Genomic DNA, 18,278 nt, shown 5'->3' on the forward strand with positions numbered 1-18,278 from the left:
GACTTGTGCTGGCTAAGGGCGGTGGCCGCCATCGTTGCTGTAGGATTCTGCCCACCCCGGCAGCCTAGAGCAAGGATGGGGTGGCATGGGGACTCCGCTCAGGGTCCCCTGGCTCTGCCCTCCCTGCCTGGACCCCGTGAGCTCACGGCCCCTCTCAGCCCCACCCCCGGCGCCTCCCCTCTGTCCTTGGATGCTGAGCCCGGCCTCTGAGTTTGCCCTTCTTCTGTCACCCGGGCTAGAGTGCCGTGGCGTCATCATACCTCACAGCAACCTCCAACTCCCGGGCTCAAGCGATCCTCCTGCCTCAGCCTCCCGAGTAGCTGGGACTACAGGCATGCACCACCATGCCTGGCTAATTCCTTTCTATTTTTAGCAGAGATGAGTCTCGCTCTTGCTCAAGCTGGTCTCCACCTCCTGGCCTGAAATAATCCTCCCGCCCCGGCCTCCCAGAGTGCTAGGGTTACAGGCGTGAGCCACCGCACCCGGCCAGCAGCTGGGCCCTTTGTGCCTAGAATCTGATGGGAATAATCACAGACTGGATTGTTTGTTTCTGTCCCTAGCAGCCAGGTCTCAACCCAGGGCCTGGGCGGCCTCCAGGAAGGTCTCGAACTCCTGCCAGGCTGCGCAGCCGGGGCCCCCGGGCTGTCGTCTCCAAGCCTCCTCATCCTGCCCCGAGAAGGGGTGCGTGTTCCCCTGCAGGCCCATGCTTGTGGAGGAGCTCAGGAGACGACAGGGACAGGGGTGGCCTGGCTCTGCTGGCCTGGCACCCGGACTCCCCAGTGGATGCGTTTATCCGCCACACCCTGGTGTGCAAACCTTGGGGCTCCCAGTGGCCTTTGATCGCCCCTGACCCACCCCCACCCCCCAACGTGGGAGGTGCGGTGTCATCCCGAGCTGCACCCAGCTGTTCCCCGCCCGCCCCATGAGTTGGCCGCCTGCCCGGGCACCGCCGCCCGGCCCTGCCCCACCCGGCCCCGCCCAGCCCTCCTGCAGCCGCCTTTTGCCAGGGCCGAGGGGCAAAGACCGCCCAGAGGGGAAGAGGAGGTTGTGTGCACACACTGCTCCTGAGAGAAGGTGCCAGGCTGGGGGGAGCTGGGGGGTCCCGGCCTGGGATGGGGAGGGGCTGCCCAAGCTGGGGGTTCCAGGGAGCTGGCCCTGGGAACCGTGGTTTCCTGGAAGCTGAGCCCCTGGCAGCCTCCCTGTGATTCAGCTGGGCCTTTCTACACTACAATCAGCTTGCTCCCTCCTCCTCCTCCCCCTGCTTCTGCTCGGTCTCTTCCTCCCCGTCCTCTTCCTGTTTTTCTCCCTCTTACTCTGCCTCTTCCCCAGTTCACCCTGGGTGTCCCTCCCTGCTTTCAGCCCCTGCGTCCACATCTCTGAGCCCCCCGCCCCTGCCCCTGCCCCCCTGCACCGGGCCTGGCGCCCCTTCCCTCCCCTGGGCCTCAGGAGCTGCCCCTGCACCCGCCTGCCCTGCAGGATGCCCCAGCTGAGCCTGTCCTGGCTGGGCCTGGGGCCGGCGGCCGCCTCCCCGTGGCTGCTGCTGCTGCTGCTCGGGGCCTCCTGGCTCCTGGCCCGCGTCCTGGCCTGGGCCTGCGCCTTCCACGCCACCTGCCGCCGCCTCCGCTGCTTCCCGCAGCCCCCGATAAGGAACTGGTTCTTGGGTCACCTGGGCCTGGTGAGTGTGGCAGCAGGATGGGGCTGGGGGTCAGGGCGGGGGATGTCCCCAGGGCCGGGAAGGGGCTCAGGGGGCCGGGGGTGGAGGTGGGCTGGGGTCGGGGCGGCAGAGAAGCGAGGGTGGCGGCTCACTCCCCCCTGCTCGCTGCGCTGCTCTGCTGTGCCTTCCGGCCTCGGTCCCCTCCCTGTCCTCCCACCCGGCCTGTTCAGCGTCCTCTTCCCGCCTGTCTCCCCCTGGGGCACCGGGGGGCTCGTGGGGAGGCTGCACAGGGCAGGGCCCTGGTGCCCCGTTCTGCACGGCGGGGCTGGAGGGCTCCTGAGGGCACCGTGCAGGGTCTGTCCCTGCCGGCCCTGTCCTGTGTCTCTGGGCTGCCGCTTCCTGCAGGAATTAGCTGGGACGCCCCAGCCCACCCCAAACACACAGGGCCACCGCTGGGCCGGAAGACAGCTGGGGACAGTGTCCCACCCCTGCCCTTCCTGGGCACCGTCCTCTTCCCCACGGCGACGTCCCAGCAGGCCCCGCTGTGCAACCTGCACGACCGTCGCCACTCACGTCCCCTCTCGGTAGCCGCCACTGCCCCTCCCGCCCCTGCCCTCTGACCCTGACCAGAACCTGCTCTGTCCTGCCTCAGCCTGCTCACCTGTAACGGCAGGGGCGACGGGTGTCCTTAGGGAGGGTGCGGGGGACACGCTGCGCTCAGAGCCCGGGCTGCAGAAGGTGCTCGCGGGAGGGAGCCAGGGACCTGATGGGCAGTCAGAGCTCCCGTCCGCCCCCCTGCGGTCGGCCAAGCCTGGAAGGTCCCGAGGGTGCAGACCCTTCTCCACAGGAGGCCCTGAAGCCCACGTGCACCTGCCGAGACAGGAGGGCAGGTGGAGACCTGCCTCGGGTCACGTCCTGAGGTCACACAGCTGCCCACACCCCTCTCTGTATGGGGACGTCCCCGTGTGGCCACCCCTAGGCCGGATCCACTCCCAGGACCAGAAAACCCGTCCTCTGCAGCCCAGGTGGCCCCTGTGTGGTCAGACGGCGCGTCCCTCCCTCTGCTTGGGGATGCACCTGTGGCGTGAGGGGGGGCGGCCCGGGGAGAGAAGCATGGGGGGGACGCAGAGACCCCTCCATCTGTGCGGCACGCATACACGCCATGCACTGCAGAGGCCGCGGGGGACCCGCGGTGGCTGCTCCTGGGACGGTGTCAGTCCGTGTCCTGCAGAGACGCAGAAGCACGGGGCTCACAGACCCGGGTGCGGCTGGACAGACAGGAGGGGCCTCCCTGTGGGAACCGGCTCAGGGGACGGAGGAGGCCGAGAAGTCCCACCTGTGCCGGCGTCTGTGGGCTGGAGACCGGGCGCCGGAGCTGCCACTCGGTCCCGTCCAGGGCCCTGAGCAGCTGGAGTTCCCACGTCCAGGGCCGGAGAAGGCGGATGGATGTCCCAGCTCCGGAAGACAGAGCCCAGCCCCCTCCTCCGCCTTTCTGGGCCCCCAGTGGCCTGGAGGGCGCCTGCCCGCGCCGGGGAGGGCGGATCTTCCTTTCTCGGTTTACCAACCCAAACGCTGATCTCTTCTGGAAACTCTCGCAGACACACCCAGAAATAAAGCTCGCCGGCTATCTGGGCAACCTTTAGCCCAGTCACGTTGGCACCTGAAATTAGCCGTCGCGGGCGGTGACGGCCCTGCCTTGCCTGCAGATTCCCCCCACGGAGGAAGGGTTGAAGGAAGTGACTCAGCTGGTGGCCACCTACCCCCAGGGCCTCAAGTTCTGGCTGGGCCCCGTCATCCCTGTCATCACTTTGTGCCACCCGGACATCCTCCGGCCTGTCCTGAACGCCTCAGGTACCCTGTGGGGCTCGGGGTGGTGGGGGCCGTGCACCTCCAGGGGCTTCCAGAACCCTCCTCCCCCAAGTTCCTCTGTGGCCCCTGCATGAGACCCCCCACCCCCACCCCAGCCTCGGTGTCTCCTCCCCGCTCTGCCGTCTGCTCCCTGCCCTGCAGTCCCGGGCACCACGGGGGCCCCAGGAGGCCCCTCGGTTGAAAGCCTTGTCCTGGGGGGTCACCCCAACTTCGTGTGGTCAGGAATGGACCCGAGACAGATGGACTGCGACAGCTCGGAGGAGAGCTGAGGTTCTCCTGGGGCAGCTGCAAGGCTTCCTGCAGGAGGAGCTGTAGGAGCTGGGGCTGCATGGATGAGGAGAGATTTTTTTTTAAGTGGAGGAAGGGGGATGCCCTGGGCACCGTTAGTGTTCCAGGCTCCCTGCCCGGCCTGGTGTCAGCCTTGCGTGTGCCCAGGCCCGGGGCAACGAGGAGAGCTGGTAGTGGGTGGAGGGCCTGGGCAGCTTGCATGAGTGTCACCACTGTGGGTCAGCTCCTTCTGCCCCACCCAGTGGCTCGTCCGCCCTAAGTTCACTGCTCTTCTGCTTCGGGCCCCAGGAATCTCCAACCCCAGTGAAGCCTGGTGCCCTGCCCCGGCTCTCTGCCCTCCCCTCCTTGGACAGCCCAGGCGGAGCAGGGAAACGGCAGCAGCCCACAGAGACTATGGCTCTGACGCTAAAATGCAGAGTGACCCTGGGCAGGTCCCTGCATCTGTCTGGCTTCTGACATCTCCTTCTGTTGTGAGTGACGGAAACTCAACCTCATGGGGTGTCAGTAAAGAAAAATCTATTGACCGCAAAGTCCAGAGAGGGTGGCTTTCAGGCACGGCTGGATCCGGGTCTGAAACGATGTCTTCAGCAATCTGTCTGGCTCTCTCTCGGTTTTACCTTTTGCTTCCCAAGGCCACCCTTTCCTCACGGTGTCCGTGAAGGGTTCCAGAAGCTTCGGAAAGCTTATCTTGTCCCCAGACCTTCCATAAGTAGTCCCTGATTCTCTCTGTGATTGTCCTGGCCTGGGTCACAGGCCCAATTCCTCATCCAGCCACTGGGGCTCTGATCGCCCAGTCTTGGCAGGTGCGGGGCTTCCAGAGCTACTGCTTATGGGCACGAAGGAGTTTGAGGACAAGAACGCAGGCCCTGGATTCAGACAGACCCAGGCTCAGGTCTCCGGCGTGTCCCTGCCTACCGGGGAGGCCCTGGGTGAGGGCTTCAGCATTCAGAGCGTCCGTTTCTTTATCTGGAAAACGGGGAAGTGGAAAGACAGCCCGTTTGAACGTGGTGTTTACAATCTCTCTTGGCTCATTCTCTTTCTGTAACTGAAGAGCTGAGACTGGGTGATTCATACAGAAAAGAAATGTATACTCACCGCTCTGCAGGCTGGGCAGTTCAAGGCTGAGCTGTTCTCTCTGCCCAGCTTCTCGCGAGGGCCTTGTGCTGTGCCACAGCTTGGCAGGAGGCGTCTCAGGGCAAGGGGGTTGGGCGTGCTAGCTCGGGTCTGCCTTCCCCTTCCTATAGAGCCACGAATGCCGCTGCCGGGACCACCCACAAATGCACTGATGGGCTAGTCTAGTCTGTTCGGGAGGGCGGACCCCTCGTCATCCGATTACCTCTTAACGGCCCCATCCCTCAATTCCGCCGCTTGGGAATTAACATTCAACAGAGTTTCCCAGGGGCAGACATTGAACACGCACCAGGATCCAAACGGGGATGGCGTTTTCTGTGCTGTCGCTGAGGCTCCTGGTGGCTGTGTTTGAGAACCTCGGGGGGGGGGGTGTCTAGGGGGAGGCTCAGAGCAGAGGCCGATGAGACGCGGCACAGACTCCCTGGGCTCGGGGCCGAGTCTCTGCCTGGCAGGTCCTTCCCTCAGGCAGCCCAGAAGACTGTGCACTGGGTTCTGTTTGTTCTTCCCCAGACTCGGGCTTGGGGGACGGTATCCTGCACACCCGGGGCCGGGCCAGCACCACGGGGATGTGGGCTGCTGCCGGGTGAGGCCCCGGGGCCCGGGCGCCTGCGTCTCCGGTCCACCTGCAGCAAGCCCGAGCTCTTTGCTCCGGTAGACACAGCCCTGGTCCCAGCTTGGCCACGGCTGAGCTCTCTGTGCGGCCTCTGGTGGGTCTGGGGACGAGAGTGCAGGCGGGAGGGTCTGTGGCGGACATGCCACTGCCTCGGTCTCCCCTGGACTGACCTGTCTGACCCCTGTCTGACCTCTGGTCCTGATTGCTCCTGTCCGGGCATGTCTGTGTGACCACTGCTGCATGCTCACTTCTTGCCACGTGTGCATTTACACCTGGGTCCAGGTGGCACCTGGTACGTGTCACACCTGGTTACACCTGTTACACCTGGAATCATGGAGGTCGCCGTGTCTGGGCTCAGCTGCGGCCGAGGGCACTGGGAGCATGTCGGGCCTCTCTGGTCCTTGTCTGCAATGTCGCTGGGGATCTCCTTTTGCCCCTGCTTCTCACGCCGGGGCCGTATTTGGGGCCAGTCTGAGGTCTGGCACCAAGGACCCCGCTGCGGACCATCAAGGCATGATCTCGCCTGAGGCGGCCTTCAGGTGTGCTCGGATCATACCTGCCCACAGTCTGGGGCCCACCTGGTCCACATCCGGGGCACGAAGAGATTCTATTCATATTTAAATCCTATCTGGGGTCCAGCCGAGGGGCCTGCTGGGCTCGTGCCAGACACTCTCAGGTCAAATTCAGCCCACGCCGTGTCATTGAGGGGTCGTCATGTGTGCCGTGGCTGTGTCGGGACCTGCTAACCCCTCGGGGTCAGGTCGCATGTGTGAGATCCCAGTCAGGGGACGGCAGAGAGTTCTGGGGCGGGCAGAGCACCCTGAGTTCTTATGAAGGCGTTTTTCAAGGCGTTGAGCTACGTTTGGGTGTTGCGGACATGGTGAATCACAGAGGAGCCGTGTCAAGGCATGACGGCGCGTGCTGTGCCGTGTTGGCGTGTGTGCTGCTCTAGTGTCTGCTGCAGCCTGGGCTGGGGGTCCCTCCGCTCCCCCACCCCCATCTCCGTCTGCACTTGGCCCCTTCCTGCCACGTTGGGCTTGGAGGGGTAGGTGCAAACTCCTGGGTGGGAGCCCAACCCCCACCCCAACCCCCTTCCCTCCACCCTGCATGTCCCCTGATTGTCCTCATTCATGTCAGCCGCCATTGCACTGAAGGATGATCTCTTCTTCAGGTTCATGAAGCCCTGGCTGGGTGAGTAGCTGCAGGGGAGGGGTGGGGACAGCCTGGTGGGCAGGAGAAGGTGCTGCCTTTGACCACGGCCCTTGTCTGCCCTCCTAGGGGAGGGGCTTCTGCTGAGCTCCGGTGACAAGTGGAGCCGCCACCGCCGCATGCTGACGCCCGCCTTCCACTTCAACATCCTGAAGCCCTACGTGAAGATTTTCAACGAGAGCGTGAACATCATGCTCGTGAGTCCCCGGACACTGGGGTCCCAGCTGGAGCCTTGGGGCGGAGGGACCACAGACAGGTCTCATGTGGGGACTTGGCTCTGCGGGTGGCTTAGGGTCTTTTGCTCTTCCTCTCTGAGCCTTGGTTTCCTCATCTGTAAAATGGGTATAATAATCCCTACTGAAAAGGAGGTCAAGGTGAGGTCATGGCGTGCTGTCCCTGGCACATAGTAGGTGCTTAGACAGCGTCAGTTTCTGTGTTTCTCTCAGGGAAGTGCAGTGAGCTCGGGAGGGCAATGATGAAGATCACATAGCAGCTGCTGCTGCTCACAAACCACCTCCACACTCGTTGGTTTAATCAGTGTGCTCATGACTGCTGATAAGTCCACGGGACAGAGGGCTGGTTCGTGTGGGTGTGGGAGGGTCACTCGGGCTGTGTGACCAGCTGGGGGTCAGGTGGCAGCTTTGTGATCCTGGCTCAGTCTCTCCCCTGTGTGGGCTCGGCCGGCATCCGGCTGATCTAGGGTGGCCCCAGCGAGGACACTGGACTCTCCCCCACGCGACTCTCTCCCTCCTGCAGGGGTCCCCGGCTGCCCCCATGGCAGGGACAGGGCTCCAACACACTGAGACAAGGCTGCAATGCCTGCTGGGGTTCGTGATTATCCGAGTTGCTATGTCATCATTTCCCCCACATCGTATGGGCCAAAAAACACAGCCAAAAGTCCAGCAGAGACTCAAAGCACGGTGGTTAAAATAGGCTCCGTCTCTGAATGGAAGTTGCTGAAAAATCTCATGGCATAGATTTGGGCACTGGGAGAAGTACAGAATTGGGGTTATAGATTTTTGTATTTTTATTTCAGATTATTATGGAGGTCCAAACATTTGGATTACAATTGCTTTAGTAACGTTTGAGTCAAAGTTGTAAGTGTGTTCATCACTGAGATACTGTGCATTGTACCCGTTAGGTGTGAGTTTCAAATCCCCTCCTGCTCCCTTCCAACCGCTGGATTTGTAACCAATATTATTTCCACATGTGCACATGAGTGTTGATCCATTAGGTCCAATTTAGTGGCGAGTACATGTGGTGTTTGCTTTTCCAGTCTTCTGATAATTCGCTTAGAAGAATGGTTTCCGGGTGGGATGTGGATTTTTGGAACTGCCTAGGATATTTTCCTCACTTGCAAGATTATACCTTAGCGTGTTACTGTCTCCTGGATTCCGCCACAAGACATGAGGCTCCAGGGTCAGAGGCAAAGGGCAGTTGACTACTCACGGCACAAAAACATGTGCTCTTCTCGGTTTGCCACCTTTTTGCAAGACGCCCAAATCCCATGTGGGTCACACAGATGGGATTCTATCGATGGCTGGTCCTGGAATCTTTGAGTTACAGAGGAGGAGCACCAGGCTCGCGGAATCTGATTGCATAGCAAACACGAGCCTAATATGCGTCCAGGGGCATCATGACCTCATCCCTCCAGGTTGTTCTCTGCAAGCACAAGGCTAGGAAGTTAGCCGAGTCGAGAACGTCAGGGCTTTGCATCCTTGGCATGCCCAGCAAGGACGCTCAGGGCCCATGGAAGACTGCTGCTACCAACACAGGGATACTTCTGCCACCAATTTATAACAACAAATATGAGGAAAGCCAACATTTCTGAGCATTCTAGGACAGAAATGATCCCTGGCACCAGTTCTGTTATATAAATTGTCTGATTGAATTCTAGTGCTCCTGTGAGTTAGAGTTTCTTTTTACCCCATTACAGAGAGGAAACTTGATGGCCAGAAAGATTAGAGGGGTTGCTGAAGTCTCCCCGGGTAGTAAGTCCCTGGGGGTTCGGAGCAGGGATTCTAACCTGGTTTATCTGGCACCAAAGCAGGTCAACTAAAATTTCCCTGAAGATTCGACAGGTGGAACCTTAGGGACGGCACTGGGTTGGCCAAGGGCACTCGTAGCACAGGGCGCAGAGCTGACACGTGAACTCAGGTCTCTCGCTCCCAGCCATGGGGTCTTCATCCCCTAATAGTAAAAGTTCTGCTTTCACCCAAGCCGGTCCTCCCTGGAGATGGGTACCCGGGCAGAGGACCAAGAGGCTGGTTCTGAATGCGTCCATCCAGATGGCTGGGGTTGGGGAGGGCTCCAGAGAGCCAAGGCCAAACCCCAGCTCCGTGCCCTTCTCTGTCCAGGCCAAGTGGCAGCGCCTGGCCTCGGAGGGCAGCGCCCGTCTGGACATGTTCGAGCACATCAGCCTCATGACCTTGGACAGTCTGCAGAAATGCATCTTCAGCTTCGACAGCCATTGCCAGGAGTGAGTCCTTGCCCGGGGCGTGGGACCTTGAGCCGTGGACCCTAGGGTGTAGGTGGGGGAGGGGACTGAGGACAACAAGCACAGGCGTGTTCTGGAGCGGGTGCGTGGTAGCTGGGCTGTGAGGGGCAGGGCAGGGAGGGAGAAATGTGTGAGCGAAGGCAGGGAGGCGGGGCGAGCAGAGCAGGTGCAGCAGACGGGAGGAGCGGGGCTGAGGAGGGAGACAGGGGCTGGATCTCAAGCACCCGGAACAGGCAGGCGGAGTGGGATGAGCCTTATCAGGAGGTTTCCAGGGAGACGTTGCGGCTTACACTGGGCAGGGTCAGAGCTGAGCTCTGTGGAGAGCTGAGTGTCGTGTAGACACTAGACGGAGTTGAGTTTGGATGCAGGAGGCTAGGGTGGGGGCTGGGCCGTGGACCAGGCGGGACGGGATACCAGGTGGGCTGTGTGCTCGCGTTCAGGAAGGAAGAGGGCCAGGACTGGATACTGGGCGGGGGACAGAGGGGAGCAGGCACGTATCCACGAGATGCTCTGGGTGCCTAGTGGCCCGTGGCAGCTGGCAGAGGTGGAGGCAGGCAGAGAGGAGGGTCTGGAGGGTCACGTGTCACGGCTGACGCCCGCTGTGTACCTGTGGGGCCGTCGGCTCCTGGAGACTGGCTTTCCTGCCCAGAGGGGTTCCTGGCTGCTGGCGGGAAACGCTCCCGGGGTTCAGGTGAGTTGAATCGCCTCCTCCCCACTGCCCCGTCCTGCAGGAAGCCCAGTGAGTACATCGCCGCCATCCTGGAGCTCAGCGCCCTGATCGAGAAGCGAAGCCAGAACATCCTGCTGTACGCGGACTTCCCGTACTCTCTCACCCGCGACGGGCGGCGCTTCCGCCAGGCCTGCCGCCTGGTGCACGACTTCACGGACGCGGTCATCCGGGAGCGGCGCCGAGCCCTCCCCGGCCAGGGCGGCGACGACTCCCTCAAGGCCAAGGCCAAGGCCAAGACTCTGGACTTCATCGACGTGCTCCTGCTGAGCAAGGTGGGCCGCCTGGGACCCGAGCTCCGGAGACAGGACGGGGCGCTTCACGTCAGATGTCCGATGGAAGAACTTGGCCTTGACCCAGCGGGCTCTGGGGGGCTCGGGAGTCATCTGAGTCGGGAAGGGGACGGTCAGAGACGGGTTCTGGAGCGGAGTCTCCGCAGGGCAGCCGGCAGGGGACTGCTGAGTCGGGAGCTACGGCAGCCTCAGATTTGACTCCATTCACGAGCTATTGTGCTGGTCTGCCGCGTTGTTACCTGTGTCCGTGTGTCTGTGTCTCTGTCCCGTCTGCGTCTCGGCTGACGCATGCGCTTGACCCGGGATTGGGGCAGCGGGTTTGTTACTCACGGCAGTAGCGGCAGCCCGCGTGTTGGATCGCAGCGCCGGCTCCCACGCCCAGTCACCTCCCAGGGCAATGCGATGTTTTTACCTCTTAGTGCACCAGAATTTGCACCACAGCAGTGGGGCCCCCATACTATGGGTCTTGGAGCTTGTAGAGAACAGCTGGAACATGTTTGCCTTCCTCCTTCCAGAGAAAGAGAGAGAGAGTGAGGGAGAGAAAGAGAGAGAGAGAGAGAGAGAGAGAGAGAGAGACAGAGACAGAGACAGAGATAGATCACGCTTTCTTCTGGAGTATAAGCTACTCTCCAGTGAGATGCCGTGACTGTGGGTTTATAAGAAAAATGCCTTCAGGGGAGATAAGATTCTCTGTGTTTATCATCCTAGAAGGTAAGCAGATATCATTGGGACAACACCTAATTTCTAAGCTCCAAGGAAGATTGCCATTTAAACATCCTGAATCCCAGATTCCCAGTATGTTTTTTCCCAGAAGCTCTCATTATGCAGAAACATGAAAACATTCATGGATCACCGATTCCTCCCACCAGGGATGAGAGAGGAGGCGAGGCATGGGGCAGGAAGCCCAGCAGGCGAGGGCTCTGGCCACGGAGTCCTGGGAGATCTAGGAGAGCAGGGTGGGTTTGGGTCTCTGGAAGGGGGATGCGTCTTCAGAGATCCGCCCAGGGCAGACCCGGGAGTCTCAGAGCCGGTGAGACTTGTTGGGTTTTCCTTCTCTGCAGGATGAAGATGGAAAGCAGCTGTCAGATGAGGACATACGAGCAGAGGCTGACACCTTCATGTTTGGGGGTGAGGGTCCTGGTGTGGGGACTATGGTGGGGACAGGGGTCTCTCCAGGCCAGGGGTGCGGTGGGTGGACCCGATCACTCCATCCTCCCACCCTCCCTGAGAGCCAACAAGCAAGGGCGCTGTCCACCCCTCTGGTGCTGAAGCGGCTCTGAGACTCAGGTCCACCTTCTCGCCCCTCAGGCCACGACACCACGGCCAGCGGTCTCTCCTGGGTCCTGTACAACCTCGCGAGGCACCCGGAGCACCAGGAGCGCTGCCGGCAGGAGGTGCGGGAGCTGCTGAGGGGCCGTGAGCCCGCAGAGATTGAGTGGTGAGTGCGGGTCCTCACGGCCTGTCCCCGAGCCCCTCTCCTTGGCTCTCTCTGCTGCCGGGCAGGGAGGAGAGAAGCCGTTTTCTTTTATTCTACCAATATTTCTCAGTGGTGATCAGAGCAGAGCCCAGAGACAGGACTTGGGACCCAGTTGGCCGTCAGCGGAAACATTGTAGGTTTTCGGGACAGAAAGACCTGGGTTTTTGAGAGAACTAGTAATGATGTGTGAGGGCTAATGATGTCACCTAGCACGTGTTCAGCAAATGGACTTGGTCTCCACTTCCATTCTTTTCTCCATGAAATACCATGGCTTTAAACAAAGTCACTCACTTGTTCTCTGTGTTCTCTGCCGCTGCCTTCCGCCCCCAGTTCTGTGCCCGGCACCTCTCTGTGCTCTGGAGACCTGGGGGGGACGCAGCCCAGGGACGTCCCTTTCCGGTGATCCCGGTCTGGTGGGGGAACAGTCCCCCATGAGACGTTCCCAGCCCACAGGAGCGTGCATAGAGTGGGGAGCGAGAGAAGCAGGACTGGGGGTTAGAAAGTGTCTCCGCTGAGTCCCCGAGTGGGGTCAGTAGACACTCGGGCGCAGCTGGGCAGCGGTGCTCTGGGTCAAGGGGACGGGCTGGCAGAGGTGTGGGGGGAGACGACAGACACAGAGGGAGAGAGAAGTTTCAAGGGTCAACTTTACCCCAAGGGCAATGGGGAGCCAGGGGTGGTGTTGAAGCAGGCGAGGGAGAGGTCCGATCTGGGTACCAGAAAGATCTTTTTGGGGCTAGTGTCGACAGCATATCGGAGGAGACACGCTGTGGAATGAGGGTGCAGGGGGGAAGCTCTGAGGCCTGAGCCAGGCCAAGGATGGGGGGACACAACGGGAGTGTTGGACTAGATAGGTGTTTCAGTTAATTTTTATAAAACCAAATTTGTCTATGTTTTATTTTGTAAGCAAACTACCCGTCCATTTCCTGGGGGGTTGTGGGACTTCTTTTACCAGATGCTAAGTTTCTACTTATTTACATGTCTGTCTCTGTCCTGTCCCATGGGTGTATTTTGCTGTTTTTCCAGCAGTGCCACTCTATTTTTATTACTGAGGCTTTGTAATAGGTCTTAGTATCTGATAGAACAACTTCTCCCTCTATAATATAATATAATATAATATAATATAATATAATATAATAATAGGTGTTTGGAGGTGGTGTCCTCCTGTCCAAGCTTCTGCTCAGCACAGCATTTTCTGCGAGGCAGAGAAACATTTTCCTTCATTTAAAACTAGGATTTCAGGAAGAATTATGCACTTGGTAAAAAAGAAAAGTGTCCAGAAGAGTTTATGACAAATGTAAGCTTACTTCTTAAGCTGCACCCTAGTAGCGACCCAGGTTTCCTGTGTGGTCTTCCAGAAAACGGCTAACCGGATGCCCACATTTATACGAGCACACACTCTCTTCTTCTGTACAAATGGCAGTATCTAAAGCCAACACGGGTCTGCAGGTTAACAATATGCCTTTGAGATTGTTTCTTTTTCTCAAAATATGAGCTTTTGAAAAAAAAAATGGGTTGAATTTTAAACCTGTTTTTTTATTTTACTTGACGCACTTCAATTTTACAAGTTTTTGTACTGTCGTGTGATATTATGATAGATGTGTACAATGTGGAACAATAGAATTCAGCTAATGAACACCCCTGTCCACTCATACACTTTTCATTCTTGTGGTGGGAATGTTTGAAATGTACTCTCTCAGCAATTTTGCGAAGCACAATACGTATTGTTAACTGTTGTAACCATGCTATGCAGCAGATGGGCATGTGTATCAACATTAATCTTCTTTCTGTCTTTTGTTGAAAAGATTGCCTTTTGATTTGGGGTAGGGGGGATATTTCAGTTAATTTTTATAAAACCAAATTTGTCTACGTTTTATTTTGTAAGCAAACTACCCGTCCATTCCCTAGGGGGTTGTGGGACTTCTTTTACCAGATGCTAAGTTTCTACTTATTTACATGTCTGTCTCTGTCCTGTTCCATGGGTTTATTTTGCTGTTTTTCCAGCAGTGCCACTCTATTTTTATTACTGAGGCTTTGTAATAGGTCTTAGTATCTGATAGAACAACTTCTCCCTCTTTAATATCTTATTTTCAAATTGACCTACCTCTTCATGGTCCTTTATTCTTCCAGAAAAGTTTTAGAGGAAACTTATCAACTTCCTAAAAAGTCAGATAGATTTTAAGTTGACTTGAATATATTTCATTGGTTGATTTCAATATATGATTGATTTGTGGGAAACATAACTTCATAATATTGACACATCCTCTCTCATAGTATGAAATGGATATTCACCTATTCAAATAATCTTTAGCCTTTTGGCAGGATCTAAAACATTTCCTTAGAGATCTTATGCATGTTTGTTAAACCAACGCTTAGACACTTTTGTTGCTATAGTGAATTGTATCTTTTCATTAGGTCGAAGGAAATTTATCAGTTTATCTGGAATATAGAGATTTCATGTTTCTTAAGCTCAATCCAGGTATTTTTATATTAATATTATTAGCACCTTTTCTTGTGTTATCTTTTCCAACTGGTTGTTATGTCTACATAGAGAAACTCATGATTTAGGCATATAAATTTTGCACCCAATAAGCATAGTTAATGCTGATATCGAAAGGAAATATATGGGTCATTTAGTAAAAGCACCTGGAATAACTGGGAAGCCGTCTGGAAATGTCCACATAAGTCACGTATTTAATATATTTTTTAAAAAAGCAGGGTCTTAAAAGCTCTATTTGAAACCATGGGGAATTTATTTTATAGCTACTGAGTAGAGATAACCCTATTTTGACACAAGTCTCAGGAGATAGACAAGAAGAGAATGATATAATGTTAAATGAGAAAAGATAAACAGTAGTGTGTGTAGTATGGCAGTATGATCACCACACTATAGTTATATATCATCCTACTGTATAATTTCCTAAAGATGCTTAAAAAGTAGCCTTGGATGGACACATTAAAAATTAATAACCCTGGAAACCTGTGGGGTGGCATTGGGCCATAGGGGTGGGTGACATTGTAGAGTTTTCAAATTTTGAACCACTTAAATGTATCGGGTCCCAGCATTTGAAATGACCACTGGAAAACAAGTGGGCAAAGAATTCAGCCCACTTACTGGATCTTCAAAGTTTATAAAAGTTATCCAGTGGAATCTCTTGTGTTTTCTAGTTATAAAATCACTACCTGCCAAAATGATACATTTACCCCAACATTTCAAATTGCGTTACCCTCCTTTTTTTCTTGCGTAATTGCATTTGCTAGTATCTCTAGTATAATGATAAATAAAAGTAAAACGTTGGATCTGTGTATTTTGTTCCTTATTCATTTGTGTTAGGATTTTTGCTTTCTTGCCACAAAAAAAATATTTTTCTGCACATTTGCTAACTTTTTTACAGTTGGCTTTTGGATGCTGTGTTTTCCTCTGAACAATCTTTTTAAAAATACCTGTTGAAATTTCCTATGGTAATTTTCTAATTCTCTGCTCTTGTGATTTTTTTTTTCTGCTTTTCTAATTCTCAAATATTTGATTCCTGTGGAGCTTACTTTCTTGTAAGCTTACTTTCTTGTCTTATTGGGAAACACAGCACCTGGAGGATTCTGTTTCTCTCTTTGCTCCCTGGATAATTGTTGGGGGTGGGGTGTAATTCCACAGGGACGACCTGGCCCAGCTGCCCTTCCTGACCATGTGCATTAAGGAGAGCCTGCGGCTGCACCCTCCAGCACCAATGATCTCCCGACGCTGCACCCAGGACATTGTGCTCCCGGATGGCCGGGTCATCCCCAAAGGTGCCCACAGGGCAGGGGGAGGAGGAACCTGGGCAGGGAGAGGGGCCCATCAGGCAGTGGGGCCCTGTCCTGACTGCTCCCTCCTCTCGCCCAGGTGTCATCTGCCTCATCAGTATATTAGGAACCCATCACAACCCAGCTGTGTGGCCGGACCCCGAGGTGCTCACTGACCCCCTCCCACCACCATGTTTGCCCATTCTGGGGGTCCTAGAGGAGGGGGCGGGACTTCCACAGGGAAATTCGTGTCTCCTCTCACCCCGATTTCCAGACACTTTCATCTGTCTATCCGAGGCTGGCGGTGCTGGGAGACCCCCCTCCCCCAGCGAGCCTGTGTCCCTCTCGCCCCAGGTGTATGACCCCTCCCGCTTCGACCCAGAAAACGCCAAGGAGCGGTCGCCTCTGGCTTTCGTTCCCTTCTCGGCAGGGCCCAGGTGAGGGTGGTGCGTGTCCCAGGCAGGGGTGGAGGGGTGGGGGTCTGGGCCTGACGGTGGGAAAAGGTGGAGGAAGGGGAGCTACAGAGGGTCACAGTTTCAGCTCTCCTTCCCTCCCCCATCCCCCCTTGGTTAAGGCCAAAAGTCCACAGAATGGGGTCCCTGTGGGGGTACCGCGCTGTGCTCAGCGCCCCCTCCCCTTTTCTGCTGTTGTCAGTCGGGGGCTGCAGTCCGGGCCAGCTCGGGGTTACGCAAGCCACGCCCACACTACTGTTTGTGTGTGGTGGGCAGGTGGGGTGTCCCGGGTATATTTAGCTCCTGTCTCTTGCCCCTCAAGCTGATCTGGGGGGTGGGGGGCAGGGGCCTCTGGGGCCAGGTTCCAGGTGCGATGGGGCCAGGGTGCTTGTCCCGGGAGAACTCAGAGTCCCCACCTCCGTCCGCCCCCAGGAACTGCATCGGGCAGACCTTCGCCATGACCGAGATGAAGGTGGTCCTGGCGCTCACCCTGCTGCGCTTCCGCCTCCTGCCTGACCACACAGAGCCGCGCAGGAAGCCGGAAATTATCCTGCGCGCCGAGGGCGGCCTCTGGCTGCACGTGGAGCCGCTGGAGCCGGGCGCGCAGTGACCCCTTCCACCCCATCCACTCACCTTTGCAGATTTCTGGGAATAACACTGAGCTGTCACCTCTGTCTGAGCCTGGTAGACCGACGGCAGGGAGCTCCCGTGGGGACTGCGGGATCCAGGGCGTGGGCCTGGGAGGGTTGAGGTGGAGCTGGTGCTGCTGAGCCCACAAACGTCACTGCCTCCTCTCTGGCTGACCACAGTGTCCTCAGGCGGATCCCAGGTTGTCTCAGAGCCTGAGTATGGGCTTTCTCCTATGGGCTACAGGGAGCCATGGGGGGTGTGTGAGCAGGAGAGGGACCAAGGGTTGAGGACAGATTTAACAGGCAATACTGAGGCTCTGAGTCAGCAAGAAAAACAACAGGGGCAGATCCCTCAGTCTGGGCTGCAGGTGCCTCCCCCCAAGACAGACCCCTCCTGCCCAGCCCAGAGCACAGGGGGCAAGGGCTGGCACCTTCCACCTGGCAGCCTCTCTGAGACTCTTGGTCCCTTCCTGTTCTGGCCAACGTCCCACCCCTGTGCCTGCCCCTGCCCCGTGGTCCCACCCGTGGCCCCTTCCCCCACCACCAGGGAGCCCCTCTCTTCCCTCTTCTGGCCCGGGTGCTGCCCGGGCGGCCTGGACGGCACACACGGACCGAGCCCCTCGGCAGCTCCCACGGCAGGGTCAGGGGCGGCCCCTCCCCACTCTGTCACCTCCCGTCCCTCCTTCGTTCCCACCACAGGCCCCCCGGGGCCCATCTCGGGGCGGGACAGGGCAGCGCCATCCCATTCGACCCCGGAGATTCAAAGCCAGACCTCTGGGCACAAACACCCACCCCACAAGCACAGGATCCGGAGCCTGGCTGCTTGGGCTCAACTCTCAGCTCTGCTGTGTGACCGGGGCAAGTTAATGTCCCTCTCTGTGCCTCCCTGCCCTCAACCCTATAATGGGGACAGCAACACTACCGACCGCGGGAGTGTCCTCAGGGCCAAAACACAAAGGACTCAGAGCCGTGACTGCTGCACAGAGAATGCTCGGTCAGTGTGGCCACGCCACCGCCCCTCTCAGAAAGTCTGTCGAAGCACACTGCCTTTCAAGGTCGTTGTTCCTGCCACGACTTTTAGGAGTGTGCCTTGGCACTCGGGCAGGGGAGCTGTAAGGTTTGTGCTCGCCGAATCGGGGCTTTCCCCGCCAGGGCTGCGCGCACAGAAAGGGATGGTTTCTGAGGGTGATGGGCCGCCCGAGGGTGCCAGGAGGTGGAGACCGAGAGTAACCTTAGTGAACGTCTCAAAATAGCACCCTGCCCCAAACGTCGGTCTCTTCATAGCCTGAGGGACTCTGCACCACGGAGCCCTGCTGAGTCCAAGGCCAAACCCGACCCCGGGCTCAGCATCCGAGGACAGAGGGGAGGCACTGGGGTGGGACTGAGGGGGGCCGTGGGTACACGAGGTCCAGGCAGGGAAGGCAGAGCCAGGGGACCCTGAGTGGAGTCCTCGTGCTGCCCCGTCCTTGCTCTGACTGTGGGCGGGGCCGGCCAGCTGGGCTCGGTCTCCCCATCTGGGAAATGGGGTGTCAGGGGAGGTCCTCAGTGGGGGACAGAAGATGGGTCTACACAGTTGGGAGCCCCAAGAAAGAAAGTGAAGGGAAGGGGCTGGCAACTAGCCCTTGAGCTGCTGTGGGCCAGGGCTCTGCTCTGTGCAAGAGA

The 18,278-nt window shown here is 57.6% G+C and overlaps 1 protein-coding gene across 4 annotated transcripts; it reads left to right on the forward strand.

Moving 5' to 3' along the window:
• Positions 1 to 993: 993 nt before the first annotated feature.
• CYP4F167 (cytochrome P450 family 4 subfamily F member 167) lies at positions 994 to 16,659 on the forward strand. Of its 4 annotated transcripts, XM_012758364.2 has the most exons (13): positions 994 to 1,074; positions 1,477 to 1,675; positions 3,361 to 3,505; positions 6,693 to 6,746; positions 6,834 to 6,961; positions 9,122 to 9,243; positions 9,993 to 10,263; positions 11,343 to 11,409; positions 11,590 to 11,719; positions 15,408 to 15,541; positions 15,636 to 15,700; positions 15,890 to 15,972; positions 16,420 to 16,659. In XM_012758364.2, exons 2-13 carry the CDS (start codon positions 1,478 to 1,480, stop codon positions 16,595 to 16,597), a joined length of 1,575 nt encoding a protein of 524 aa, XP_012613818.2. In that variant the 5' UTR covers positions 994 to 1,074; position 1,477; the 3' UTR covers positions 16,598 to 16,659. The 4 variants fall into 4 exon arrangements, with proteins under 4 accessions (XP_012613818.2, XP_012613819.2, XP_012613820.2 ...); XM_012758365.3 differs by lacking the exon at positions 1,477 to 1,675; XM_012758366.2 differs by lacking the exon at positions 1,477 to 1,675 and having other exon boundaries at positions 6,727 to 6,746.
• The last annotated feature ends 1,619 nt before the right edge of the window (positions 16,660 to 18,278 follow it).

Source organism: Microcebus murinus, chromosome 4 (assembly GCF_040939455.1).
Source record: "Microcebus murinus isolate Inina chromosome 4, M.murinus_Inina_mat1.0, whole genome shotgun sequence".
In the NCBI taxonomy this organism is placed as follows: domain Eukaryota; kingdom Metazoa; phylum Chordata; class Mammalia; order Primates; family Cheirogaleidae; genus Microcebus; species Microcebus murinus.